This window comes from Scyliorhinus torazame, chromosome 15 (assembly GCF_047496885.1).
Source record: "Scyliorhinus torazame isolate Kashiwa2021f chromosome 15, sScyTor2.1, whole genome shotgun sequence".
Classification (NCBI taxonomy): Eukaryota; Metazoa; Chordata; class Chondrichthyes; order Carcharhiniformes; family Scyliorhinidae; genus Scyliorhinus; species Scyliorhinus torazame.
Window position 1 is genome coordinate 175,887,651 of NC_092721.1, and position 20,938 is coordinate 175,908,588.

The 20,938-nt window shown below is 46.2% G+C and overlaps 1 protein-coding gene across 1 annotated transcript in view; it reads left to right on the top strand.

Annotated features, from left to right (window-relative positions):
• LOC140391458 (dicarboxylate carrier UCP2-like) overlaps positions 1–20,169 on the top strand; it is a 31,092-nt gene extending 10,923 nt beyond the window's left edge. Inside the window, exons 3-7 of the mRNA XM_072475967.1 lie at positions 4,747–4,954; positions 14,242–14,439; positions 14,976–15,074; positions 15,158–15,338; positions 19,826–20,169. Coding sequence (XP_072332068.1) covers positions 4,747–4,954; positions 14,242–14,439; positions 14,976–15,074; positions 15,158–15,338; positions 19,826–19,937 — 798 coding nt within the window. The 3' untranslated portion in view covers positions 19,938–20,169. The remainder of the gene's footprint in view (positions 1–4,746; positions 4,955–14,241; positions 14,440–14,975; positions 15,075–15,157; positions 15,339–19,825) is intronic.
• Positions 20,170–20,938: the final 769 nt, after the last annotated feature.

The following is a 20,938-nucleotide window of genomic DNA, read 5'->3' on the forward strand; positions in this document are numbered from 1 at the left end:
TTTACGTGGCTACAATTTTTAATGATTTGCTCAAGTAAAAAGAGAGACTTCAGGGACACCGGATGTCAGGTAGGGGAGGTGGCAGACTTTGTAAATAAATCTAGTATTTGAATTCTCACCTGGCTTCAGAATAAATTAACATAGACACTTATTTGCTGATGAACACACGAGTGGCATTGTAAGCAATGTTGACGAAAACATAAAATGGCAAAGAAAGATATGAATAGACAAATAAATTCTGATTTGGGTAAATGTGACGCCTTCCATCTTAAACCTAAACTGGATAGAGAAGTTACTTTTAAATGAGTGGAAAGGTATAGGGAGGGGATTCTGTAAGGGCCTCGGGCAACAGAATAGCCACAAATGGTGAAGAGGGTGGTAGCTGTACAGGATTTGAACACCAGATAAGTTTACATTTGATGTGTTGATGTAATGGGAGCCAATACAGGTTAGCAAGTCCAAGGGAGATGAAGACCTCATCAGTACAGTTTTAGGTGAGCTTATGTTTACCGTACATGGGAGCCCGGCCAGGTGAACAATGGAATAGTTGAGCCTGGAAACAACAAAAGCTTGAATGAGGGTTTCAGCAGCTGACAAGCTGCTGCAAGAGTTGGGCCATGTTTGGAAGATGGAATTTTGTGCTGAAGCTCTGCACCAGTCAAAAAGGACACCCGTTACAGTCTGAGACGGTGGCTTTAGAGGAAGATGGAATCAATGTTGAGGGAGTGGAGTTTGTGGCCATCACTTCAGCCTTCTGATACTTAGTTGGACAGGGTTGTAGCCCATTCACTACAAGAAGTCTGTTAACGGGCAGTGCAGGGGTCAACAGGCAGTGTAGTGTAGAGCTTGATGCCATTAACATGATATTGATGAGGGGCAGCATGAATGAGAGTTTTGGAGGCAGTTAAACTGCGGCAATGGCAGAGGTGAGCGATGTTATAGAGAAGTAAGGAGCCAATGATAGTTCCTTGGAGCACAATGGGGAGGGAGTAAGTAGAATCGATTGCAGGACATTCTCTGGCTGGACGGGAACTGTCATTCAGCTGGAAAGTGGGAGTAGCACATTGTGATTGAGAGTATCAAAGGTTGCAGAGCAATTGAGAAGGACAATGTACTTTGATCACAGTCAAGGGAGGGTATCATTTCTGCTGCAAGTAGAGCCTCTTTGGTGCTGTGAAGGAACATAACCTGAAGGGAGGTTTGAATATGTAGCTGTGGAAAATGAGCACCTTTTCTGGGCAGTGGCAACATGTTTAAGAGCAACAGGAAGTTGGAAATGGGATCGTATTTTTCATAGAGGATGAAGAAGTGACTTTTTTTGAGAGGTGGACTGATAGCCGATCTGAGAGAGCCATTTTCAATATTGGCTAGCACAGGGGCTAGAAGAGAAGTTTGAGTCCGAGTTTTCTACAGCATGGAAAGAGGCCCTTCGGCCCATCGTGCCCGTGCTGACCATCAAGCACCTAACTATTCTAATCCCATTTTCCAGCACTTGGCCTCTGACATTTCGAGTGCTCATCTAAACACCACTTAAATGTTGAGGGTTCCTGCCTCAACCACCCTTTTCGGGCGGTGAGTTCCAGATTCCAACCACGCTCTGTTCTGCCCATCTAACCAACCCACCCATATCGTCCTGTAGTCTAAGGCTTTCTTCCTCACGACATACCACACCACCAATTTTTGTCATCTGCAAACTTACTGATCATACCTCCTACATTCATGTCCATAGATTCCCGAATACAACAGGGCAGGTAGATAAGGTGGTTAAGGCAAATGGGATAGTTGCCTTTATTAACCAAGGCATGAAATAGCGCTGTATAAACACTGGTTAGGCCACAGCTGAAGTATTTGTCTGCAGTTCTGATCTCCACACTATAAGAAGCTTAATCAGTAATTTTGTGGCAATTGGGTTTGAGACGAGGCGCTGGGTCTCCGAGGCCAGAATAGGTCAATGGCCGAAGGGATTGTAGGAGAGGAACTGAAAGCTGCGATTGTAGGAGAGGAACTGAAAGCTGCGAGTTCCCAGCTAGAGTAACAGGGAACCTCGGCTTGGCGGGGGATGATGCAGAGGCAGCTGACGAGATGGTTTCAGTCCTCAATAAAAAGAGGCCCATGAGCTCCTTGCGCTGTGGAGGGAAGGGAAGAGGGGTATTAAGGAGATTTGTCATTGGAATAACCTCCAGCTTAATTTCTCCATTTATTTTGGAGTCGTAAACATAAGAGAGCACTGGACCCTATTGTGCTTGGTGTAGTTTTGTCGGATATGGCAATGAATCACTGCAATATGTATGTTCAAGTCTGGTGGGCAGGGAATTTCATGCGTACTTCACATTTTGAAGAAGAGTGGAAGTGGCGGGCTCGGGGGCTATAAGAAAGAAGATGCCTAGGAATTGAAGCAATGTGTTGTATTATTGCAGAGCCTGCTGATGATGAAGAGAAAGCAATAACTGAGGGATTTTAAGACACTTGAGGAACACTACGTACTTTCTGAAATGATTTATGGAGCTTGTTGGCCAAAGATATGATTTAAGGGTGTTTCGCTTTGTTTAGAAGAACCAGGATGCAAGAAAAGGGAAATTGAATTTTTAGACATATTAGAATGAAATGGGGGTACATTGGCTCAAGTCTCAACTTTGGCACATTTCACTCTAATGCCCCATTGCAATTGCTGTCGAGGCTGGTAATGTTTCTTTAAAAGTTGGTATTCCCCTCGCCCCCAACAGAAATAATCAAGGACAAGATTTCATTCGTTCAGACTTTTGTCGATCAAACATTAATTAACAGGCAGCTGATACATCAAGCTAAAGACAACGTTTTGTATTTACTAAGGCAACCAGAATAGAGAGGCCAAAGAGAACATGGCCTCTTCGAGAATGAAACTGGGGAAATGATCTTGGGGAACCAGGAAATGGTAGAGGAGTTGAATAAATACTTTGTATCAGTGTTCGGAGTGGAAGGCACTAAATATTTCAAATATTAAATAATTAAGGAGCAAAAGGGGGGAGGGAATGAGTACAATAACTATCTCTGGAGACTAGGTACTATGAAAACTAATTGAGCTAAAGGCTGATGTGTCGCGGAATTGATGAGTTTTTCACCCTAGGATATTAAAAGTAGTAGCTACAGAGGGGTCCTTAAATTCTGGAAAAGTCCCAGAGGATTTGAATACTGCCAATTTAACATCTTTATTCAAAAATAGAGAGAGACAAAAGGTAACTAACCAGTTAGCTTAATGTTGGGTGTTGGGAAAATGTTAGAGCCATTATAAAGTATGTAATATCAGAGTCAGCATGGCTACATGAAGGGGAAATCATGCCTGACAAATTTATTAGAATTATTTGTGGTGGTAGTGAGCAGGATAGATAAAGGGGAACCAGTAGATGTGACCTACTGGATTTCCAAAGTGTTCAATGAGGTACCGCACAAAAGGCTACTTAATAAGATAGCCCATGTTGTTGCTAATATATTTGCATGGATAGAGGAATTTCTAACTAATACAAGCCAGGGAGTTGGGATAAGAGGGGCATTTTGAGGATGGCAAACTGTAATTATTGGAGTGCCACTGGGATCGGTTCTGGGGCCACAATTATTTATAATTTATATTAATGACTTGGACAAAGGAAATTAATATACTATTGAAACTTTGTAGATGCCACAAAAATAGGTGGGAAGGCAAGTGGTGAGAATGACCGAGTCTACAGGGGCATATAGACAGGCTAAGTGAATGGGTGAAAACTTGGCAGATGAAATACAATGCAGAAAAATGTAAAGCTATGACTTTGATGGGAATAATAAAGGAACTGAATATTATTTAAATGGAGAAGGATTGCAGAAATCTGCAGCACATCGGAATTTGAGGATTCTTGTACATCACAAAAAGCCAGCGTGCAAGCTCAGGTAATAGGGGAGGCAAATGGAATGTTGTCCTTTTTATTTCAAATTGGATGGAGTATAAATATAGGGAAGTCTTGCTAAAACTATACAAGGCACTAGTTTACACCACACCTGGAATACTGTGAATGGTTTTCGTCCCCTTATCTAAGGAAAGACATACTGGTGTTGGAGGTGGTCCAGGCAAGGTTCCCCAGGTTGATCCCGGGTATGGAGTATGTACTCATTAGAATTTCGAAGAGGCTGACCGAGACAGATTTTTAATCAGTAAGGGAATCTACGGTTATGGGGATAAGGTGGGGAAGTACAGCTAAGGATTATTTATCAGATCAATCATGATCTCCGTGAATGGTGGAGCAGACTCGGATGGTCCAAATGATTGCTTCCTACGTCTTGGGTCCGAGTGATGCCAAGAAAATACTGTCTCAACCAGAGGGTGGTTGGCAGTCTGGAACAAACCTTCTGAGAGGTTGGTGGTGGCAGGTTTGATTGAGTTATTCAAAAGCGAGTTGGATTGGATTTCTATCTGAAAAGCAAATGTGCAAGGTTACGGGGATAAGGAAGGTGAGTATCTAGAACTGGTTTTTCTCATTCTCAAGTGAACTGACCAGAAATTGATAATTATCTGGGAGGGCGGGGATAAAGGAGGATGCATTCCTGAAATTCAAGCATTGTATTTGATTTTTGTCCAGAAATAACTTGTGGAATCTTGAGCATCACTCTCTCTTCAGGTACTTGAATAAAAGACTAGCATGAGCAACTTGATTGAAATTGGTAACTTGAGATTATAAAAAGCTTAATTGTGAAACTCTGCATTAAGGTTAATCAAAATTAAATCCTGTCCATGATGCATAGATTCAAGGGGAATCCAAATCTATCAACAATGTGGCTTCTCCGAAGTATAAAGGTGTCTTTGGTACCATGGTTACAATTACAAAGACTGAAGGAGCAAGAAGTCTCTACAGTGGCTTAGTGGCTGGCCTTCAACGTCAGATGAGCTTCGCATCAGTGCGTATTGGACTTTATGATTATGTCAAACAATGGTACGCTAAAGAACCGGACAGTAAGTATCTGCAGGCCTATAATGTATTAAAAATTTGTCTTGTTACGTTGCCACCCTTCTGCCTTGATGATTATTTGCATCATGGTGGTCAACTGTGTTAAGCATCATCTGCTGTGGCTGTGGTCCCATTTTGGTGTGGCAGTTTCTGTCACATTTGCCACAGAGAAAGATAATGGGCCGAGAAAGTGCCGGGTTCACTGGCTGGCCTTATGTCTATATTTTTTTATCTTGGCCCTCTTCTCAGCCATCTTCCAACACCTCGCCAAACAGTCAACCTCTCGAGGTCATGGCCAACAACAATTGTCTCCCAGTTGGTGTGTCAATGTCTGTCATCTCCATATCCCGTTTACAGGTACTCTTGTAGGGTGGAGGTTTGAATGCCCTGGAGGTTGTAACCCATTGGCCAGTTCAAAGAATATCTTTGGCTATGCAGCGATCCTGTATCCGAAGGATGTGGCCAAGCCAGTGCAGATGTTGTCGGCCGAGTGTATAACATTCTGCAGGACCAGTCGTGCTCTGCCAAGAGATGCTGAGGATACATCTGAGACGGTGAAGGTTGAAACTGTTTGGCCTTTTCTCCTGCCTGGCATAGGTTATCCCGGTCTCGCCATTGAGAAGACCAAACCTGCATCCTCTACAGTCAGGTTGCTGTTATTCCACACTTGAGTAAAATATCTCCGCTTTTGCAATGCGTGTCTTGACTTCTGCATCAAGTGACATCCTGGCTGCATAGTGTCACAAAGATTGCAGGATGTTACCAACAACCTCAGTGTCACATTGTCAATGCTAATGGAAGTGTCACAACATACTAGGTCATGACATTTTGTCTTCCTGATGCTGATGATCAAGCCAAACTCTTTTTACAATCATAGAAAATCTGTCAATTTCCTGCTGAGTGTTCCTCTGTATGGAATGCTATTATGGCATTTTCAGTATAGAGCAACTCTGAGGCATTGGCACATCTTTGTCTTGGATCTCTGGAGAGCAAGGCTGAACTGCATTCTCTATTGTGGGTAGGCGAGTAAACATCTTCTGCTGATAATGTTACGGATGCCTGGGCAGCTCTCAACAGTGGCTAAGAGACTGGACCAGAGCCATGATTTTTTTAAGATGGTCCAGAAAGGAAGATTCATTCCAGGAATGATCATATACGAAATGGGGATTGGTTATTTTATAAACAAACTTTATTAAAAGAAAACTGTATTTAAGTTTTTAAACTTCAATGCTAACAATAACCAAATACATCCAGTTTCCTGACCTTAAAACACTAGTTCCATTAAACAGCACATTTAACAGAACATGCAGCTCTCGTGCCACTTACACAGGAAGACAAAGGCAATACTTGCATTTACAAAGCAATTTTTCTTCTGTTAGGGACATTCGTGCAGAACACTTTTCCAAAGTGTCAACTTTCATGACCTCTCTCGGTTGATTTCCAAAGCCTTCTCATATCCCTGTTCAAAACGGGATTTTTTTTTCTCTCGAGCTCCACCCAACCCTTCAAACAAGGGTTCTCTCGGGTTTCCAGACTTGAACCTTGTTATCTTGGCTGATTGATTACCCGCTCCTGTTTATACAAAAGAACAGTCATGCTATTGATCTGCAACTAACCTCCCATTGATGGACAAAGAGGCCATCAGACTCTGTAATGGGTTAATAGCTGGTCAGACAGGAGTGTCAATGGATCTGGGGCATCCTTTATAGTCCCACTAAAGAGTTTTAAATCTGGCTGGGACAATGTAACTTGGCAAGATGTGGGCGTATCCCTCTGACTCTTTTTCCCTCAGTCTATTTCACCTATAACTCGCCTGCTACATCTTAGATCTCATTTCTGGACCCCAGTTTCTAACCTCTCCCTCGTGTAACAATGAACTGAAGGCATATGACAGCAGCAAATAGAAGAATATGCCAAAGAGCATCAGTCCGAATACAACCCTGTTTGACCCAACTGTGGATCTCAAATGGTTGCGAGGTTGGCCTGTCACAGCTGACCTTACCCGTCATGTTGCATGGAAAGAGGAGACCACATGGTACGGCTTTGGCAAGCAGCCATCTTCCCCTTCGCTTTGGACATGCCTAGAACATATGGACATGGTTCGCTGGTCCTCCCGCACCTATCTTCCACCCCAAAGAATCTGCTCATCTGGGCCGAGCCTGGTGAACAACCTTGAATTGAATCAGGCTGAGTCTGGCAGAAGTTGCGGTCGCGTTGACTACTCAACGTGTCCGCCTAAAGGCCCTGCTCTATCTCTCCCACCAGTTCCTCCTCCCACGTTCGCTTCAGCTCCTCTGTCTGCGTCTCCTCTGATCCCATAAGTTCCTTATAAATGTCAGAAATTCTCCCCTCTCCTATCTATCCACTAGAAACTACCCTGTCCTGAATCCCCCTTAGCGGCAGGAGTGGGAAGGTTGGTACCTGTCTACGCAGAAAGTCCTGCACCTGCAGATATCGAAATTCGTTACCCCCCCCCCTCCCCCCGCCAATGCAAACCTCTCCTCCAGCGCCCTCCTATTCGGAAAGCTCCCCTCTATAAACAAGTCCCCCATCCTCTCAATCCCTGCTATCCGCCATATTCGGAAGCCCCCGTCCGTCCTCCCCTGATTACCCCCCCCCATCCATCCTCCTGTGATTATCGCAGATTGGGGACCAGACTGATGCTCCCACATGTCTCCTCCATTGCCCCCAGGCTCTCAGGGCCGTCACCACCACTGGGCTGGTGAAGTACCGCACCGGCGGGAACAGCAGAGGCGCAGTTACCAGCGCCCCCAAACTTGTGCCCTTGCAAGAAGCCGCCTCCGTATGCATCCATGCTGACCCCACCCCACCAGCCACTTCCTAATGTCTATATTAGCCGCCCAGTAATAATTGCTAAACTTCGGCAGCGTCAGCCCTCCCTCTCCCCGACTCCGCTCCAGCATTACCCCCCCCCCCACCCCCAAATACAAAGCCCGCTATAACTTTATTGACCCGCTTAAAAAAGACCGCGGGATGAAGATGGGGAGACATTTCAAACGGGAATCTCGAGAGGACCGTCATTTTCACCGTTTGGACTCTCCCAGCTCGAGACAACGGGTGCGCGTCCTATCTCTGGAAATCATGTTTCATCTGATCCACCAACCGGGCCAAGTTCAATTTATGTAGCCGGTCCCAATCCCGTGCCACTTGGATACCTAGGCACCTGAAATTGTCCCCAGCCAATCTAAACGGCAGTTCCCCCAGTCGCCTGTCCTGACCCCTCGCCTGGACCGCAAACATCTCGCTCTTCCCCTTACTAAGCTTATACCCCGAAAACCGTCCGAATTCCCCTAAAATTCCCATGATTTCTTCCATCCCCTCAATTGGATCTGAAACATACAGAAGCAGGTCGTCCACATACAGCGAGACTGTGCTCCACCCCCCCGGACCAGCCCCTTGAGGCCCTCCGAGCAATTGCCAGTGGCTCTATCGCCAGCGCAAACTGCAATGGGGAGAGATGGCATCCCTGTCTCGTCCCCCGGGACAGTCTAAAATAGTCCGAAGTCGTCCTGTTCGTCCGTAAACTTGCCACAGGAGCCTGGTACAGCAACCTGACCCAGTCAATAAAGCTCCTCCCAAATCCGAACCTCCCACAAATAATCCCACTCAACCTGGTCAAAAGCTTTTTCCGTATCCATCGCGACCACTACCTCCATCTCCCTACTTTCCGGGGGCATCATGATCACGTTTAACCACCTTCTTACATACGCCACCAGCTGCCTGCTCTGCGCGAACCCCGTCTGGTTCTCCCCAATAACGTCCGGAACACAATTCTCAATCCTGGGGGACAAGATTTTGGCCAACAATTCAACTGGGAAATCGTCCTGCATGACCTACATAGCTCCGGATTCTTGTCCCATTTGTCCCGTTTCAGGATAAGCGAAATCGTGGCGCGTGACATCGTCTGGGGCAGAACCCCTCTTTCCCTTGCCTCATTAAACACCTTAATCAGCACTGGTCCCTATATCCCGGAGAACTTTTTGTAGAACTTCACTGGGTACCCGTCTGGTCCCGGGGCCTTAACGGACTGCATGTCCTTCAAGCCCTCCACTATCTCTTCCAATCGGATTGGGGCCCCAGTCCTTTTACCAGCCCCTCCAGGAAGTGCCTCATCCCCACCGGCCCCGCAGGGGGTTCCGACCTGTACAACCTGCTGTAGAAATCCCTGAACGCCTTGCTCACCCCTGCTGAGTCCACAACTAAGTTCCCATCTCCGTCAATAACTTTCCCTATGTCTCTAGCTGCCTCCCTCTTTCTGAGCTGCTGTGCAAGCATCCTGCTGGACTGCTCACCATGCTCGTAGATCGCCCCGCTCGCCTTTCTGAGCTGTTCCACTGCCCTCCCTGTGGTTAACAAGCTGAACTCTGCCTGTAGCCTCTGCCGTTCCCTTAAAAGCCCTATCTCTGGAGTCTCCGCATACCTCCTGTCGACTTGTAGAATCTCTTTTACCAGTCGGTCAGTCTCTGCCCTGTCTGTCCTGTCCCTGTGAGCCCGGATCGAGATCAGCTCTCCTCTCACCACTGCCTCCAGCGCTTCCCAGACCACTGGTGTTGAGACCTCCCCATATCATTTATCTGCAGGTAATTTTGTATGCATTTCCTCAGCCTCTCACACACCGCTTCGTCTGCCAATAGCCCTACATCTAACCTCCATTGCGGGCGCTGATTGCTATCTTTACTAACCTGCAAGTCAGCCCAGTATGGAGCATGGTCTGAGATTGTGATCGCCAAGTACCCCGTGTCCACCACCCCTCCCAGCAAGGTCCTACCCAAAACAAAGAAATCGATCCGATAGTATATCTTGTGCACATGGGAGTAGAAGGAGAACTCCTTCATCCTCGGCTGCCTAAATCTCCATGGATCTCCCTCTTCCCCCCCCCCCCCCCAAATCTGCTCCATGGACCCTTTCAGTTCCTTTGCCATTGCTGGCACCCTGCCGTTTTCGAGCATGACCAATCCAGGCTGGGATCAACAACTGTATTAAAGTCCCCTCCCATGATCGGCTTGCCCGAGTCCAGGTCCGGTATCTTCCCCAGCATCCTCTTTAAATTCCATGTCATCCCAATTTGGTGCATATACATTAACCAGCACTACCTTCATCCCCTCCAGCTTACCACTAACCATAGTATATCGACCCCCCCCACATCCGAAACTATTCTACCTACCTCAAATATCACCCGCTTATTAATCTAGTCTTTGTATCCAGCCCCGAGTGGAAGACCTGACTGACCCAGCCTTTCTTCAATCAAACCTGGTCCACTACTCTAAGGTGCGTCTCCTGCAACATTACCACATCCGCCTTCAGTCCCCTCAGGTGCGCGAACACACGCGCCCTCATAACGGGCCCATTTAACCCTCGAACATTCCAGGTGATCAGCCTAGTTGGGGGGCAAAGTGCCTCCGCCGATAGCCATCCCCTTTGTTGGGCCCGCCTCCAGCCCATGCGCCGCGCCTCCTCCGGCCTGCCCCTGCCACCAACCTCCTCTCTGTCCCTCAACCGAAGTCCCTCCCTCATCAGCAGAACAACTACCCCCCCCCCAGCAACACCACTCTGAAACCTAACCCATACAATAAACTAAACATGTGCACCTCCCCACTGCGCTTCTGTGAGCTAGCTCGCCCAGCTAGCTTGGTGGCCCCCGGCGCCAAAACATCTCCCACCTATTGTTCCCTCTCTCTCCTCTTTTCTCTTCCCCCCCCCCCCCCCTCCTCATACACAAACAAATTCCCTCATCTAACAATCCCCACACAATCGCCCAGCTGATTACTCAAACAAGGATATCTCCATCCGACAAAAGTGCACATCAACAAATAAGACATTGCCAACATCCACCAAAAAGAAACCCGAAAACGGAAAAACTTTTTCCCCCCTTCTCAAACAGAAGAGAGAGAAAAAAAAAAGACCCAATATAAGCCAACACGTTTCATCAAAGTTCGAGAGTTCTCAGCCCCCCCCCCCCACCAGTCCTTTTCTTTTTGCGAAGTCCAGCGCATCTTCAGGCGACTCAAAATAATGATCCTCATGTGACCCAGAGACGAGCTGGATACAGCAGTCCAAACTTCACCTGTTTCTTGAAGAAAATTGACTTAACTTGGTTAAAGCCTGCCCTTTTCCTGGCCAACTCCACACTCCGGTCCTGGTGCACCCACAGGATACTGTTGTCCTATTTACAGCTCCACGTTCGCTTGGCCCACCGAAGAATGCATTCCTTGTCCAGGAACCTATGGAATCTCACCACCATTGCCCTCGGAGGGTTCGTGGCTTCCTCGCAAGCGCTCTGTACCCTGTGTCCATCTCCAAGGGTCGGGAGAATGTCCCCTTCCCCCAGCAGCTTTTCAAACATACCGGCTACGTATGCCCCAGCATCAGCTCCCTCCGACCCCTCCAGGAGCCCGACAATTCTTAAGTACTGCCGACGGGACCTATTCTCTAGGTCCTCCACCTTCTCCAGAAGCCTTTTCAGCTGGTCCCGCAGCATCCCCACCTCCAGCTCCACCGCTGTTTGATGCTCAGCCAGCGCCTTCGCAACCTTCTGGATCGCCCGATCCTGGGCGTCCAATCTGTGCTCCAGCCGATCAATCGACTCTTTAATCGGGTCCAGACAGTCCGGTTTCTGCTTGGCAAATCCGTCCTGGATGACCTGCATCAACTGCTCCGTTGATCGCTGGGCCGACACCCCAGGGGTCCGATCCTCGGCCATGCTGTCTCCTGCTGCAGCTTCAGAACAGCTCTTGCCTATCTTCCTATTTCTGCCTTTTCGTGCACTTCTGGTTCTTTTCTCCATGCACCGATAAGTGGAAACGGTGCCCAATTGCCTCGGCCGTCGAATTTACAGCTTCAAACCGGAAAAAAGTCCGGGTGAAAGGTCCAAATGTCCGACCAGAGCGGGAGCCACCAAATGTGCGACTTACTCCTACATAGCCGCCGCCGGAAGTCCAGGGAACACCGTTTTAAGGATAAAAGTTCACTGTTTGAAACTGAGATGAGAAGTGTTTTTTCTCAAAGGGTTGTTCATGTGTGGTATTATTTTCTTCAGAATGCAGGGAGGCTGGGTCATTGAATATATTTAAAGAGATTTTTCATGGACAAGGGAGTCTAGGGTATTGGGAGCAGATGGCAAAGTAGAGGAGTTGACAACCAGGTCAGCCATGGTCTGATTGAATGGTGGAGTAGGTTCACAGTACTTAGGCCTTATGTTCCAGTTAATCTTTTTTTATTAATCTTTATTGTCATAAGTAGGCTTACATTAACACTGAAATGAAGTTACTGTGAAAATCCCCTAGTCGCCACATTCCGACGCCTGCTAATTCAATGTCCAAATTACCGAACAGCATGTCTTTCGGGACTTGTGGGAGGAAACTGGAGCACCTGGAGGAAACCCGTACCGACACTGGGAGAACATGCAGACTCCACACAGACAGTGACCCAAGCCGGGAATATAACCTGGGATCCTGCCTTTGTTTTCCCTGGAATCAATTATATTTACAGAGAAGCCTGCACCTTGCTCGCCCTTGAGCTCCCCCCCCCCCCCCCCCCCCAAATGCCGGATGAGTGAGTCTGGTCTCTTGACGGGTTGGACATCAAAATAGTAGATCCATGTCATTTACTACTGTGTTGCCTATAGTAGATCCATGCCAATTACTCTGTGTTGCCTGTGTTATTGACCAGCTGCAAGTCATCTGTCAGTGCTGTGCACATGTTCCTGATATTCCAGCTTGCCAGTCAAAGGATTGGCATTTTTGTTTTGTTTGGTGCAATGGGTTCCATCTGCTTGTGACGTTAAAAGCACCCTTTGAAGCAGGTGGGTCTCGTTGTGGTGGGTCAGCAACTTGGTGAGTTGGGGGTTGCCCACTAACTTGAGGTGGGACAAAACTGTCCCTCCCATAGTTGGAGACCACTGATGGCATCATTCTCTGTGTCAATCGAGCTGTGCATTGAGCTTAAATGAGTCATGAGTTAAAATGAGTTAGAGCAGTGCAGTGAAATTGGGCACAAATCTAGGCAAAATCTGTCCGGTGTGCCAGGGTATGTCCACAAGGCCGTGGGCCTGCACACTGCCCGTCGAGGAGCCAAGTCTCCCCTGAAGCTTCAGCCTAAGGTCACAAGGCACCCAGTTTCCATGTGTCATCACATTGAAGCACAGTTGAGGATTTGCTGATGGAGAGGCTGTGTACTGGCAGGGGAGAGACTTGCACGTTTGGCTCCCTCTTTAGCATTGCCGCTGGTGGCCAGTGGTGCAAGTCGAAAGTGAGAAGCAAACTGGAGCACAAAAGCTGACTGTATGCTAACTCTCTTCATTCACGCCCTCATCATTGACTCACAGAACATACGTAAGGTAGTAAACAGTGAGGAGGATAAGAGCAGACTTCAGGAGGACACGGGTTATTGAAATAAATAGAGATATGATGGATGAAATTTAACGTAATGAAATGAGATGACGCATTTTGTAAGCAAAGGAAATAGAAATTAAATGGTGCAATTTTAAAGGATGTGCAGGAGCAGAGACCCAGGTTTTTTTTTGTTTGGCAAGGCGACATGGAGGTTTAGGGCAGCACGGTAGCATGGTGGTTAGCATAATTGCTTCACAGCTCCCGGGTCCCAGGTTCGATTCCCGGCTTGGTTCACTGTCTGTGCGGAGTCTGCACGTTCTCCTCGTGTGTGCATGGGTTTCCTCCGGGTTCTCCGGTTTCCTCCCACAGTCCAAAGATGTGCAGGTTAGGTGGATTGGCCATGATAAATTGCCCTTTGTGTCCAAAATTGCCCTTCGTGTTGGGTGGGGTTACTGGGTTATGGGGATAGGGTGGAGATGTGGGCTTGGGTCGGGTGCTCTTTCAAAGAGCCGGTGCAGACTCGATGGGCCGAATGGCCTCCTTCTGCATTGTAGATTCTATGGAGGTGTTGGTTAAAAAGCTTTATAAATCACTGGTTGGGTCTCCGCAATAATATCATGTCCAATTTAGGGCACTTGAAGAATGTTTCCAAGAGGGTGCAGATCAGATTGGTAGCAGGGATGAGGGACTTGGGTTTAGTGGTGAGATTAGAGAAGTTGGAATTGTCTCTCTTTCGAGCAAAGGAGATTAAAGGGAAATTTGATGTTCACAATTGAGAAATTTGATGATTGATGGGACTAAACTGTGTTTCACCTGAAAGGAGGGGTGGGGTTTGCACAGATGCGAGTTATGATCTGGAATGTGCACCTTGAAAAGGTGACGAAGGCAGACTCTGGAGTAAATTTCAAAAGGTATATCCTAATCTCTTGGATTTCTTGCAGCCATTACCATTGGTGGGCGTTTGCTTGCTGGATGTACAACAGGAGCTCTGGCAGTCACTTTGGCTCAACCAACAGATGTGGTAAAAGTAAGATTTCAAGCACAATCAAACCTAACTGGTGTGAGTAAGCGATACAGTGGGACTATAGACGCCTACATGAAAATAGCCAAGGAGGAAGGGCTTCGAGGATTGTGGAAAGGTCAGTGACTCTCATCAATAATGATACATTTTTTAAAAATTGACTTGATGAACTATTGACACAATTATCAATGTGGTAGATTCCAATTCTCTTCCAGCCCCATGGCTTTTGTCTGTTTCCGTAGTTGGTAGTAGCTGGAGCAGGTCGCTAGTATGTGTCGCCAGGGGCTTGTAGCTTGAGGGGACACCACTCCACTTCCAAGTGTAGCTGACCAGGATTCACTGCCGCTCTTGGTGGCAGCCATTGGAAGAATTTGCAAGTTGACACACAACCTGCTTAGTCGCGTTTTAAACGTTACGACCATCAAGTTCTGGGGTGGGACTTGAACCCGGAGCTTCTAGCTCCGAAGCAGTGATGCCTACCCACTGTGCCACCAGGCCTCCATGTGATGGACTGAGAGGAATAAAATAAGAACTCTATTCGGGGCCTATTATAGGTGTTAAATGGTCACTGAGGTGACTGAATCCTAATTTTGTTGTACACTATTTCTGCAGAATTGAAAACGGGTGCCACTAAAGTATTTGATGGTTTTACAGGTACTTTGCCAAATATTGTTCGCAATTCTATCGTCAACTGTTCAGAGCTGGTGACTTATGATCTGATCAAGGATGCACTGTTAAGGCAAAATATGACTGGTGAGTGTTGCACATTGACTAATGTAAAGGCTGAAACTTTATTTGTTTGAATAACACAAAATAATTTAAAATGTTATTTGCAGACAACCTTCCATGTCACTTCTGTGCTGCATTTGGTGCTGGATTCTGCACAACCATTGTAGCTTCACCTGTCGATGTGGTGAAGACGAGATACATGAACTCCCCTCCCGGCCTGTACAGGAATGCCTTGAACTGTTCCTTCCTCCTGCTGACGAAGGAAGGTTTCACCGCTTTCTACAAAGGGTAACAATTATATTTTTTTAAAAAACCACAAAGTCTTTATCATTTTCACATCAACCTGTCAACGTAGCACAACCTTAAACCAATTAAATTACTGTTCTCTTTGCCCTCTCCTCTAACCGCAACTATGAATACCTGTGGATGTTCATGGAGCCAGCAGTCTCTATTGCAAGATCTCATGCCTTTGTTCCTTCAGATCTGGTATTGTTCTTGCCCCTCTTTTTCTATATGTCCACCCACCTTTAACACTTTCCTGATTCTCTAGCCAGCTATGCCCCTTGGCACCCTTAACCATAAGACATAGGAGCGGAAGTAAGGCCATTTGGCCCATCGAGTCCACTCCACCATTCAATCATGGCTGATTTCAACTCCATTTACCCGCTCTCTCTCCATAGCCCTTAATTCCTCGAGAAATCAAGAATTTATCAACTTCTGCCTTAAAGACACTCAACGTCCCGGCCTCCACCGCCCTCTGTGGCAATGAATTCCACAGACCCACCACTCTCTGGCTGAAGATATTTCTCCTCATCTCTGTTCTAAAGTGACTCCCTTTTATTCTAAGGCTGTGCCCCGGGTCCTAGTCTCCCCTGCTAATGGAAACAACTTCCCTACATCCACCCTATCTAAGCCATTCATTATCTTGTAAGTTTCTATTAGATCTCCCCTCAACCTCCTAAACTCCAATGAATATAATCCCAGGATCCTCAGACGTTCATAGAATGTTAGGCCTACCATTCCTGGGATCATCCTTGTGAATCTCCACTGGACCCGCTCCAGTGCCAGTATGTCCTTCCTGAGGTGTGGGGCCCAAAATTGCTCACAGTATTCTAAATGGGGCCTAACTAATGCTTTATAAAGCTTCAGAAGTACATCCCTGCTTTTATATTCCAAGCCTCTTGAGATGAATGACAACATTGCATTTGCTTTCTTAATTACAGACTCAACCTGCAAGTTTACCTTTAGAGAATCCTGGACTAGGACTCCCAAGTCCCTTTGCACTTCAGCATTATGAATTTTGTCACCGTTTAGAAAATAGTCCATGCCGCTATTCTTTTTTCCAAAGTGCAAGACCTCGCACTTGCCCACGTTGAATTTCATCAGCCATTTCTTGGACCACTCTCCTAAACTGTCTAAATCTTTCTGCAGCCTCCCCACCTCCTCCATACTACCTGCCCCTCCACCTATCTTTGTATCATCGGCAAACTTAGCCAGAATGCCCCCAGTCCCATCATCTAGATTGTTAATATATAAAGAGAACAGCTGTGGCCCCAACACTGAACCCTGCGGGACACCACTCGTCACCGGTTGCCATTCCGAAAAAGAACCTTTTATCCCAACTCCCTGCCTTCTGCCTGACAGCCAATCGTCAATCCATGTTAGTACCTTGCCTCGAATACCATGGGCCCTTATTTTACTCAGCAGTCTCCCGTGAGACACCTTATCAAAGGCCTTTTGGAAGTTAAGATAGATAACATCCATTGGCTCTCCTTGGTCTAACCTATTTGTTATCTCTTCAAAGAACTCTAACAGGTTTGTCAGGCATGACCTCCCCTTACTAAATCCATGCTGACTTGTCCTAATCCGACCCTGCACTTCCAAGAATTTAGAAATCTCATCCTTAACAATGGATTCTAGAATCTTGCCAACAACCGAGGTTAGGCTAATTGGCCTATAATTTTCCATCTTTTTCCTTGTTCCCGTCTTGAACAGGGGGGGTTACAACAGCGATTTTCTAATCCTCTGGGACTTTCCCTGACTACAGTGACTTTTGAAAGATCATAACTAACGCCTCCCATTTCTTCAGCTATCTCCTTTAGAACTCTAGGATGTAGCCCATCTGGGCCTGGAGATTTATCAATTTTTAGATCTCTTAGTTTCTCGAGCACTTTCTCCTTTGTGATGGCTACCGTATTCAACTCTGCCCCCTGACTCTCCTGAATTGTTGGGATATTACTCATGTCTTCTACTGTGAAGACTGACGCAAAGTACTTAATTAGTTCCTCCGCTATTTCCTTGTCTCCCATCACTAGATTACCAGCATCATTTTGGAGGGGCCCAATGTCTACTTTTGCCTCCCGTTTGTTTTTAATGTATTTAAAGAAACCTTTACTATCATTCCTAATGTTACTGGCTAGCTTACCTTCATATTTGATCCTCTCTTTCCTTATTTCTCTCTTTGTTGTCCTCTGTTTGTTTTTGTAGCCTTCCCAATCTTCTGACTTCCCACTACTCTTTGCCACATTATAGGCTTTCTCTTTTGCTTTGATGCATTCCATAACTTCCTTTGTCAGCCATGGCTGTCTAATCCCCCCTCTGTTAACCTTTCTTTTCTTTGGGATGAACCTCTGTACTGTGTCCTCAATTACTCCCAGAAACTCCTGCCATTGCTGTTCTACTGTCTTTCCCACTAGGCTCTGCTCCCAGTTGATTTTCGTCAGTTCCTCCCTCATGCCCCTGTAGTTACCTTTATTTAACTGTAACACCTTTACATCTGATTCTAACGACTTGGCCAATGGCTTTCATTCCTTCAGGGCTGTCCCATTCCCACTCTGATGCCAGTTAGTATCCATTCAGCCTTTTTCTGACTAGTGCCTCCCCAGAACTAAACCCCCCCCCCCCCCATTCCGATATCCATGAATTTTAACTCTTGTTCTTGCTGGTCCAGCCTTCTGTTTGATTCCTTTCAGGTAGTACAAAGAACAAAGAAAAGTACAGCACAGGAACAGGCCCTTTGACCCGCTAAGCCTGCGCCGACCATGCTGCCCGACTAAACTACAATCTTCTGCACTTCCTGGGTCCGTATCCCTCTATTCTCATCCTATTCATGTATTTGTCAAGATGCTCCTTAAATGTCACTATCGTCCCTGCTTCCACCACCTCCTCTGGTAGCGAGTTCCAGGCACCCACTACCCTCTGCGTAAAAAACTTGCCTCGTACATCTACTCTAAACCTTGCCCCTCTCACCTTAAACCTATGCCCCCTAGTAATTGACCCCTCTACCCTGGGAAAAAGTCTCCGACTATCCACCCTGTCTATGCCCCTCATAATTTTGTAGACCTCTATCAGGTCGCCCCTCCACCTCCTTCGTTCCAGTGAGAACAAACCGAGTTTATTCAACCTTTCCTCATAGCGAATGCCCTCCATACCAGGCAACATCCTGGTAATTCTCTTGTGCACCCTCTCTAAAGCCTCCACATCCTTCTGGTGGTGTGGCGACCAGATTGAACACTATACTCCCAAGTGTGGCCTAACTAAGGTTCTATACAGCTGCAACATGACTTGCCAATTTTTATACTCCATGCCCTGGCCAATGTTGGCAAGCATGCCGTATGCCTTCTTGACTACCTTCTCCACCTGTGTTGCCACTTTTCAGTGACCTGTGGACCTGTACACCTAGATCTCTCTGATTGTCAATACTCTTTGAGGGTTCTACCATTCACTGTATATTCCCTACCTGTATTAGACCTTCCAAAATGCATTACCTCACATTTGTCCGGATTAGACTCCATCTGCTATCTCTCCGCCCAAGTCTCCAAACAATCTAAATCCTGCTGTATCCTCTGACAGTCCTCATCGCTATCCGCAATTTCACCAACCTTTGTGTCGTCCGCAAACTTACTAATCAGACCAGTTACATTTTCCTCAATCATTTTTATATATACTAAGAACAGCAAAGGTCCCAGCACTGATCCCTGCGGAACACCACTAGTCACAGCCCTCCAATCAGAGAAGCACCCTTTGCTACTTTCTGCCTTCTATGACCTATCCAGTTCTGTATCCATCTTGCCAGCTCACCTCTGGTCCTGTGTGACTTCACCTTTTGTACCAGTCTGCCATGAGGGACCTTGTCAAAGGCCTTACTGAAGTCCATATAGACAACATCCACTGCCCTACCTGCATCAATCATTTTTGTGACCTCCTCGAAAAACTCTATCAAGTTAGTGAGACACAACCTCCCCTTCACAAAACTGTGCTGCCCCTCGCTAATACGTCCACTTGCTTCCAAATGGGAGTAGATCCTGTCTCGAAGAATTCTCTCCAGTAATTTCCCTACCACTGACATAAGGCTCACCGGCCTGTAGTTCCCTGGATTATCCTTGCTACCGTTCTTAAACAAAGGAACAACGTTGGCTGTTCTCCAGTCCTCTGGGACATCACCTGAAGACAGTGAGGATCCAAAGATTTCTGTCAAATCTGTGTCTGTCCCCTTTGCATATCGCCACATCCTTTACCTCTCCAACTCCTAAGAGTGATCTTTCAGCTGTCAGACTACCAATCTTTGAAGTGTCATTGATTCTGTCCCATTTGCTTTTTGCTTTATTGACACCAGAACTTTGCTTCATAACTCTTCTTGCACACCCCAATTGCTTATATATCCACGTCAGCGACCCTGTTTCGGAAAACGTTCTCATATTCCTGAGGATTCCAGGGTAGATTTCCGGGATTTCTTCTTTTTCAGTTGATCATCTACCCATTTTGTTTCACGACAGGTTTATGCCCTCCTTCCTGCGCCTGGGGTCCTGGAATGTGGTAATGTTTGTCACTTATGAACAGTTGAAACGTGCCTTGATGCTGGTCAAGAAGTCCCGGGAATCTTCCTAATGGTCCATTTGTTTAAATAATAGTTTAACCTTTATCATGTTTATATCAACTAATCCAAAGGGCATGGATTTCTTAAACATTCTGTTCTAAAGGGTGATTTATTATGTGTGCATAGTCGCTGGTCGAATTGTAACACACCAAATCTTGTTACTGCCTTTATTCCTTCAATTAAGATAGTTTTTTGTGAATATATTTTTATAAGCTGAATAAAGATAATTTTTAGTTTTGTCTATTTTGGAATGCAGAAGCAAACAAATTTCCTTCACACCTCTTAATTCTCATCCGTTATATTGGAAATAACCAAATACAGTTTGAGGGAGGGGGCATCTGTACCTGTTTGCACTTAAATGGATGAGGTTTGATACAAGGCCCATGTTGCTCAGCAGGGGTTGGTCCACATTTGAAATGTGCATTAATTCTTTCTCTGGTCTTAGCTTGTTCTGTGCCAATGTTTTCAGAAAATAAAATTCTAACTCTGATCTTTAATTTAGCCACTTTCCACTTTCCCATGTTCCAGTTGTCCATATGGAGGGAGATTGATAAGAATGTATGTGTGTTGCGATAGCCTCTTGTACTCTGATCCAGTATGCCCATCTTGACTGTATTACGAAACGTATGCAAACAAATTCAGATCCTAAGTTGTCAGGCTTTTTTTTTTACTTGTGATGGTGTTTTTGTTTGCATTTTCATACCTTGAAGAAATAATTTGCACATTGTACAGGCAATAAAGTTATTTTTGAACTGCTGTTATTCAAATTTATAACATGAAAAACATTACAACACATCCTCTACCCTAACAGTTGATGGTAACTAATTTTCCAAAATGTGGAAACCATCTTATGGCATTTCACCTTCTTAAATGCAGGAGCTCCATTCGATCCCCCAGCCACACTGAGGCACAGGGTGGAGAAGCTTGCCTTGACCCTAACAAAATTGATTGTGAGCAACCAGTGAGGTGAATGCTAAAACATGGGCTCCCGCCTGCAATGCCAGCAGGTCTG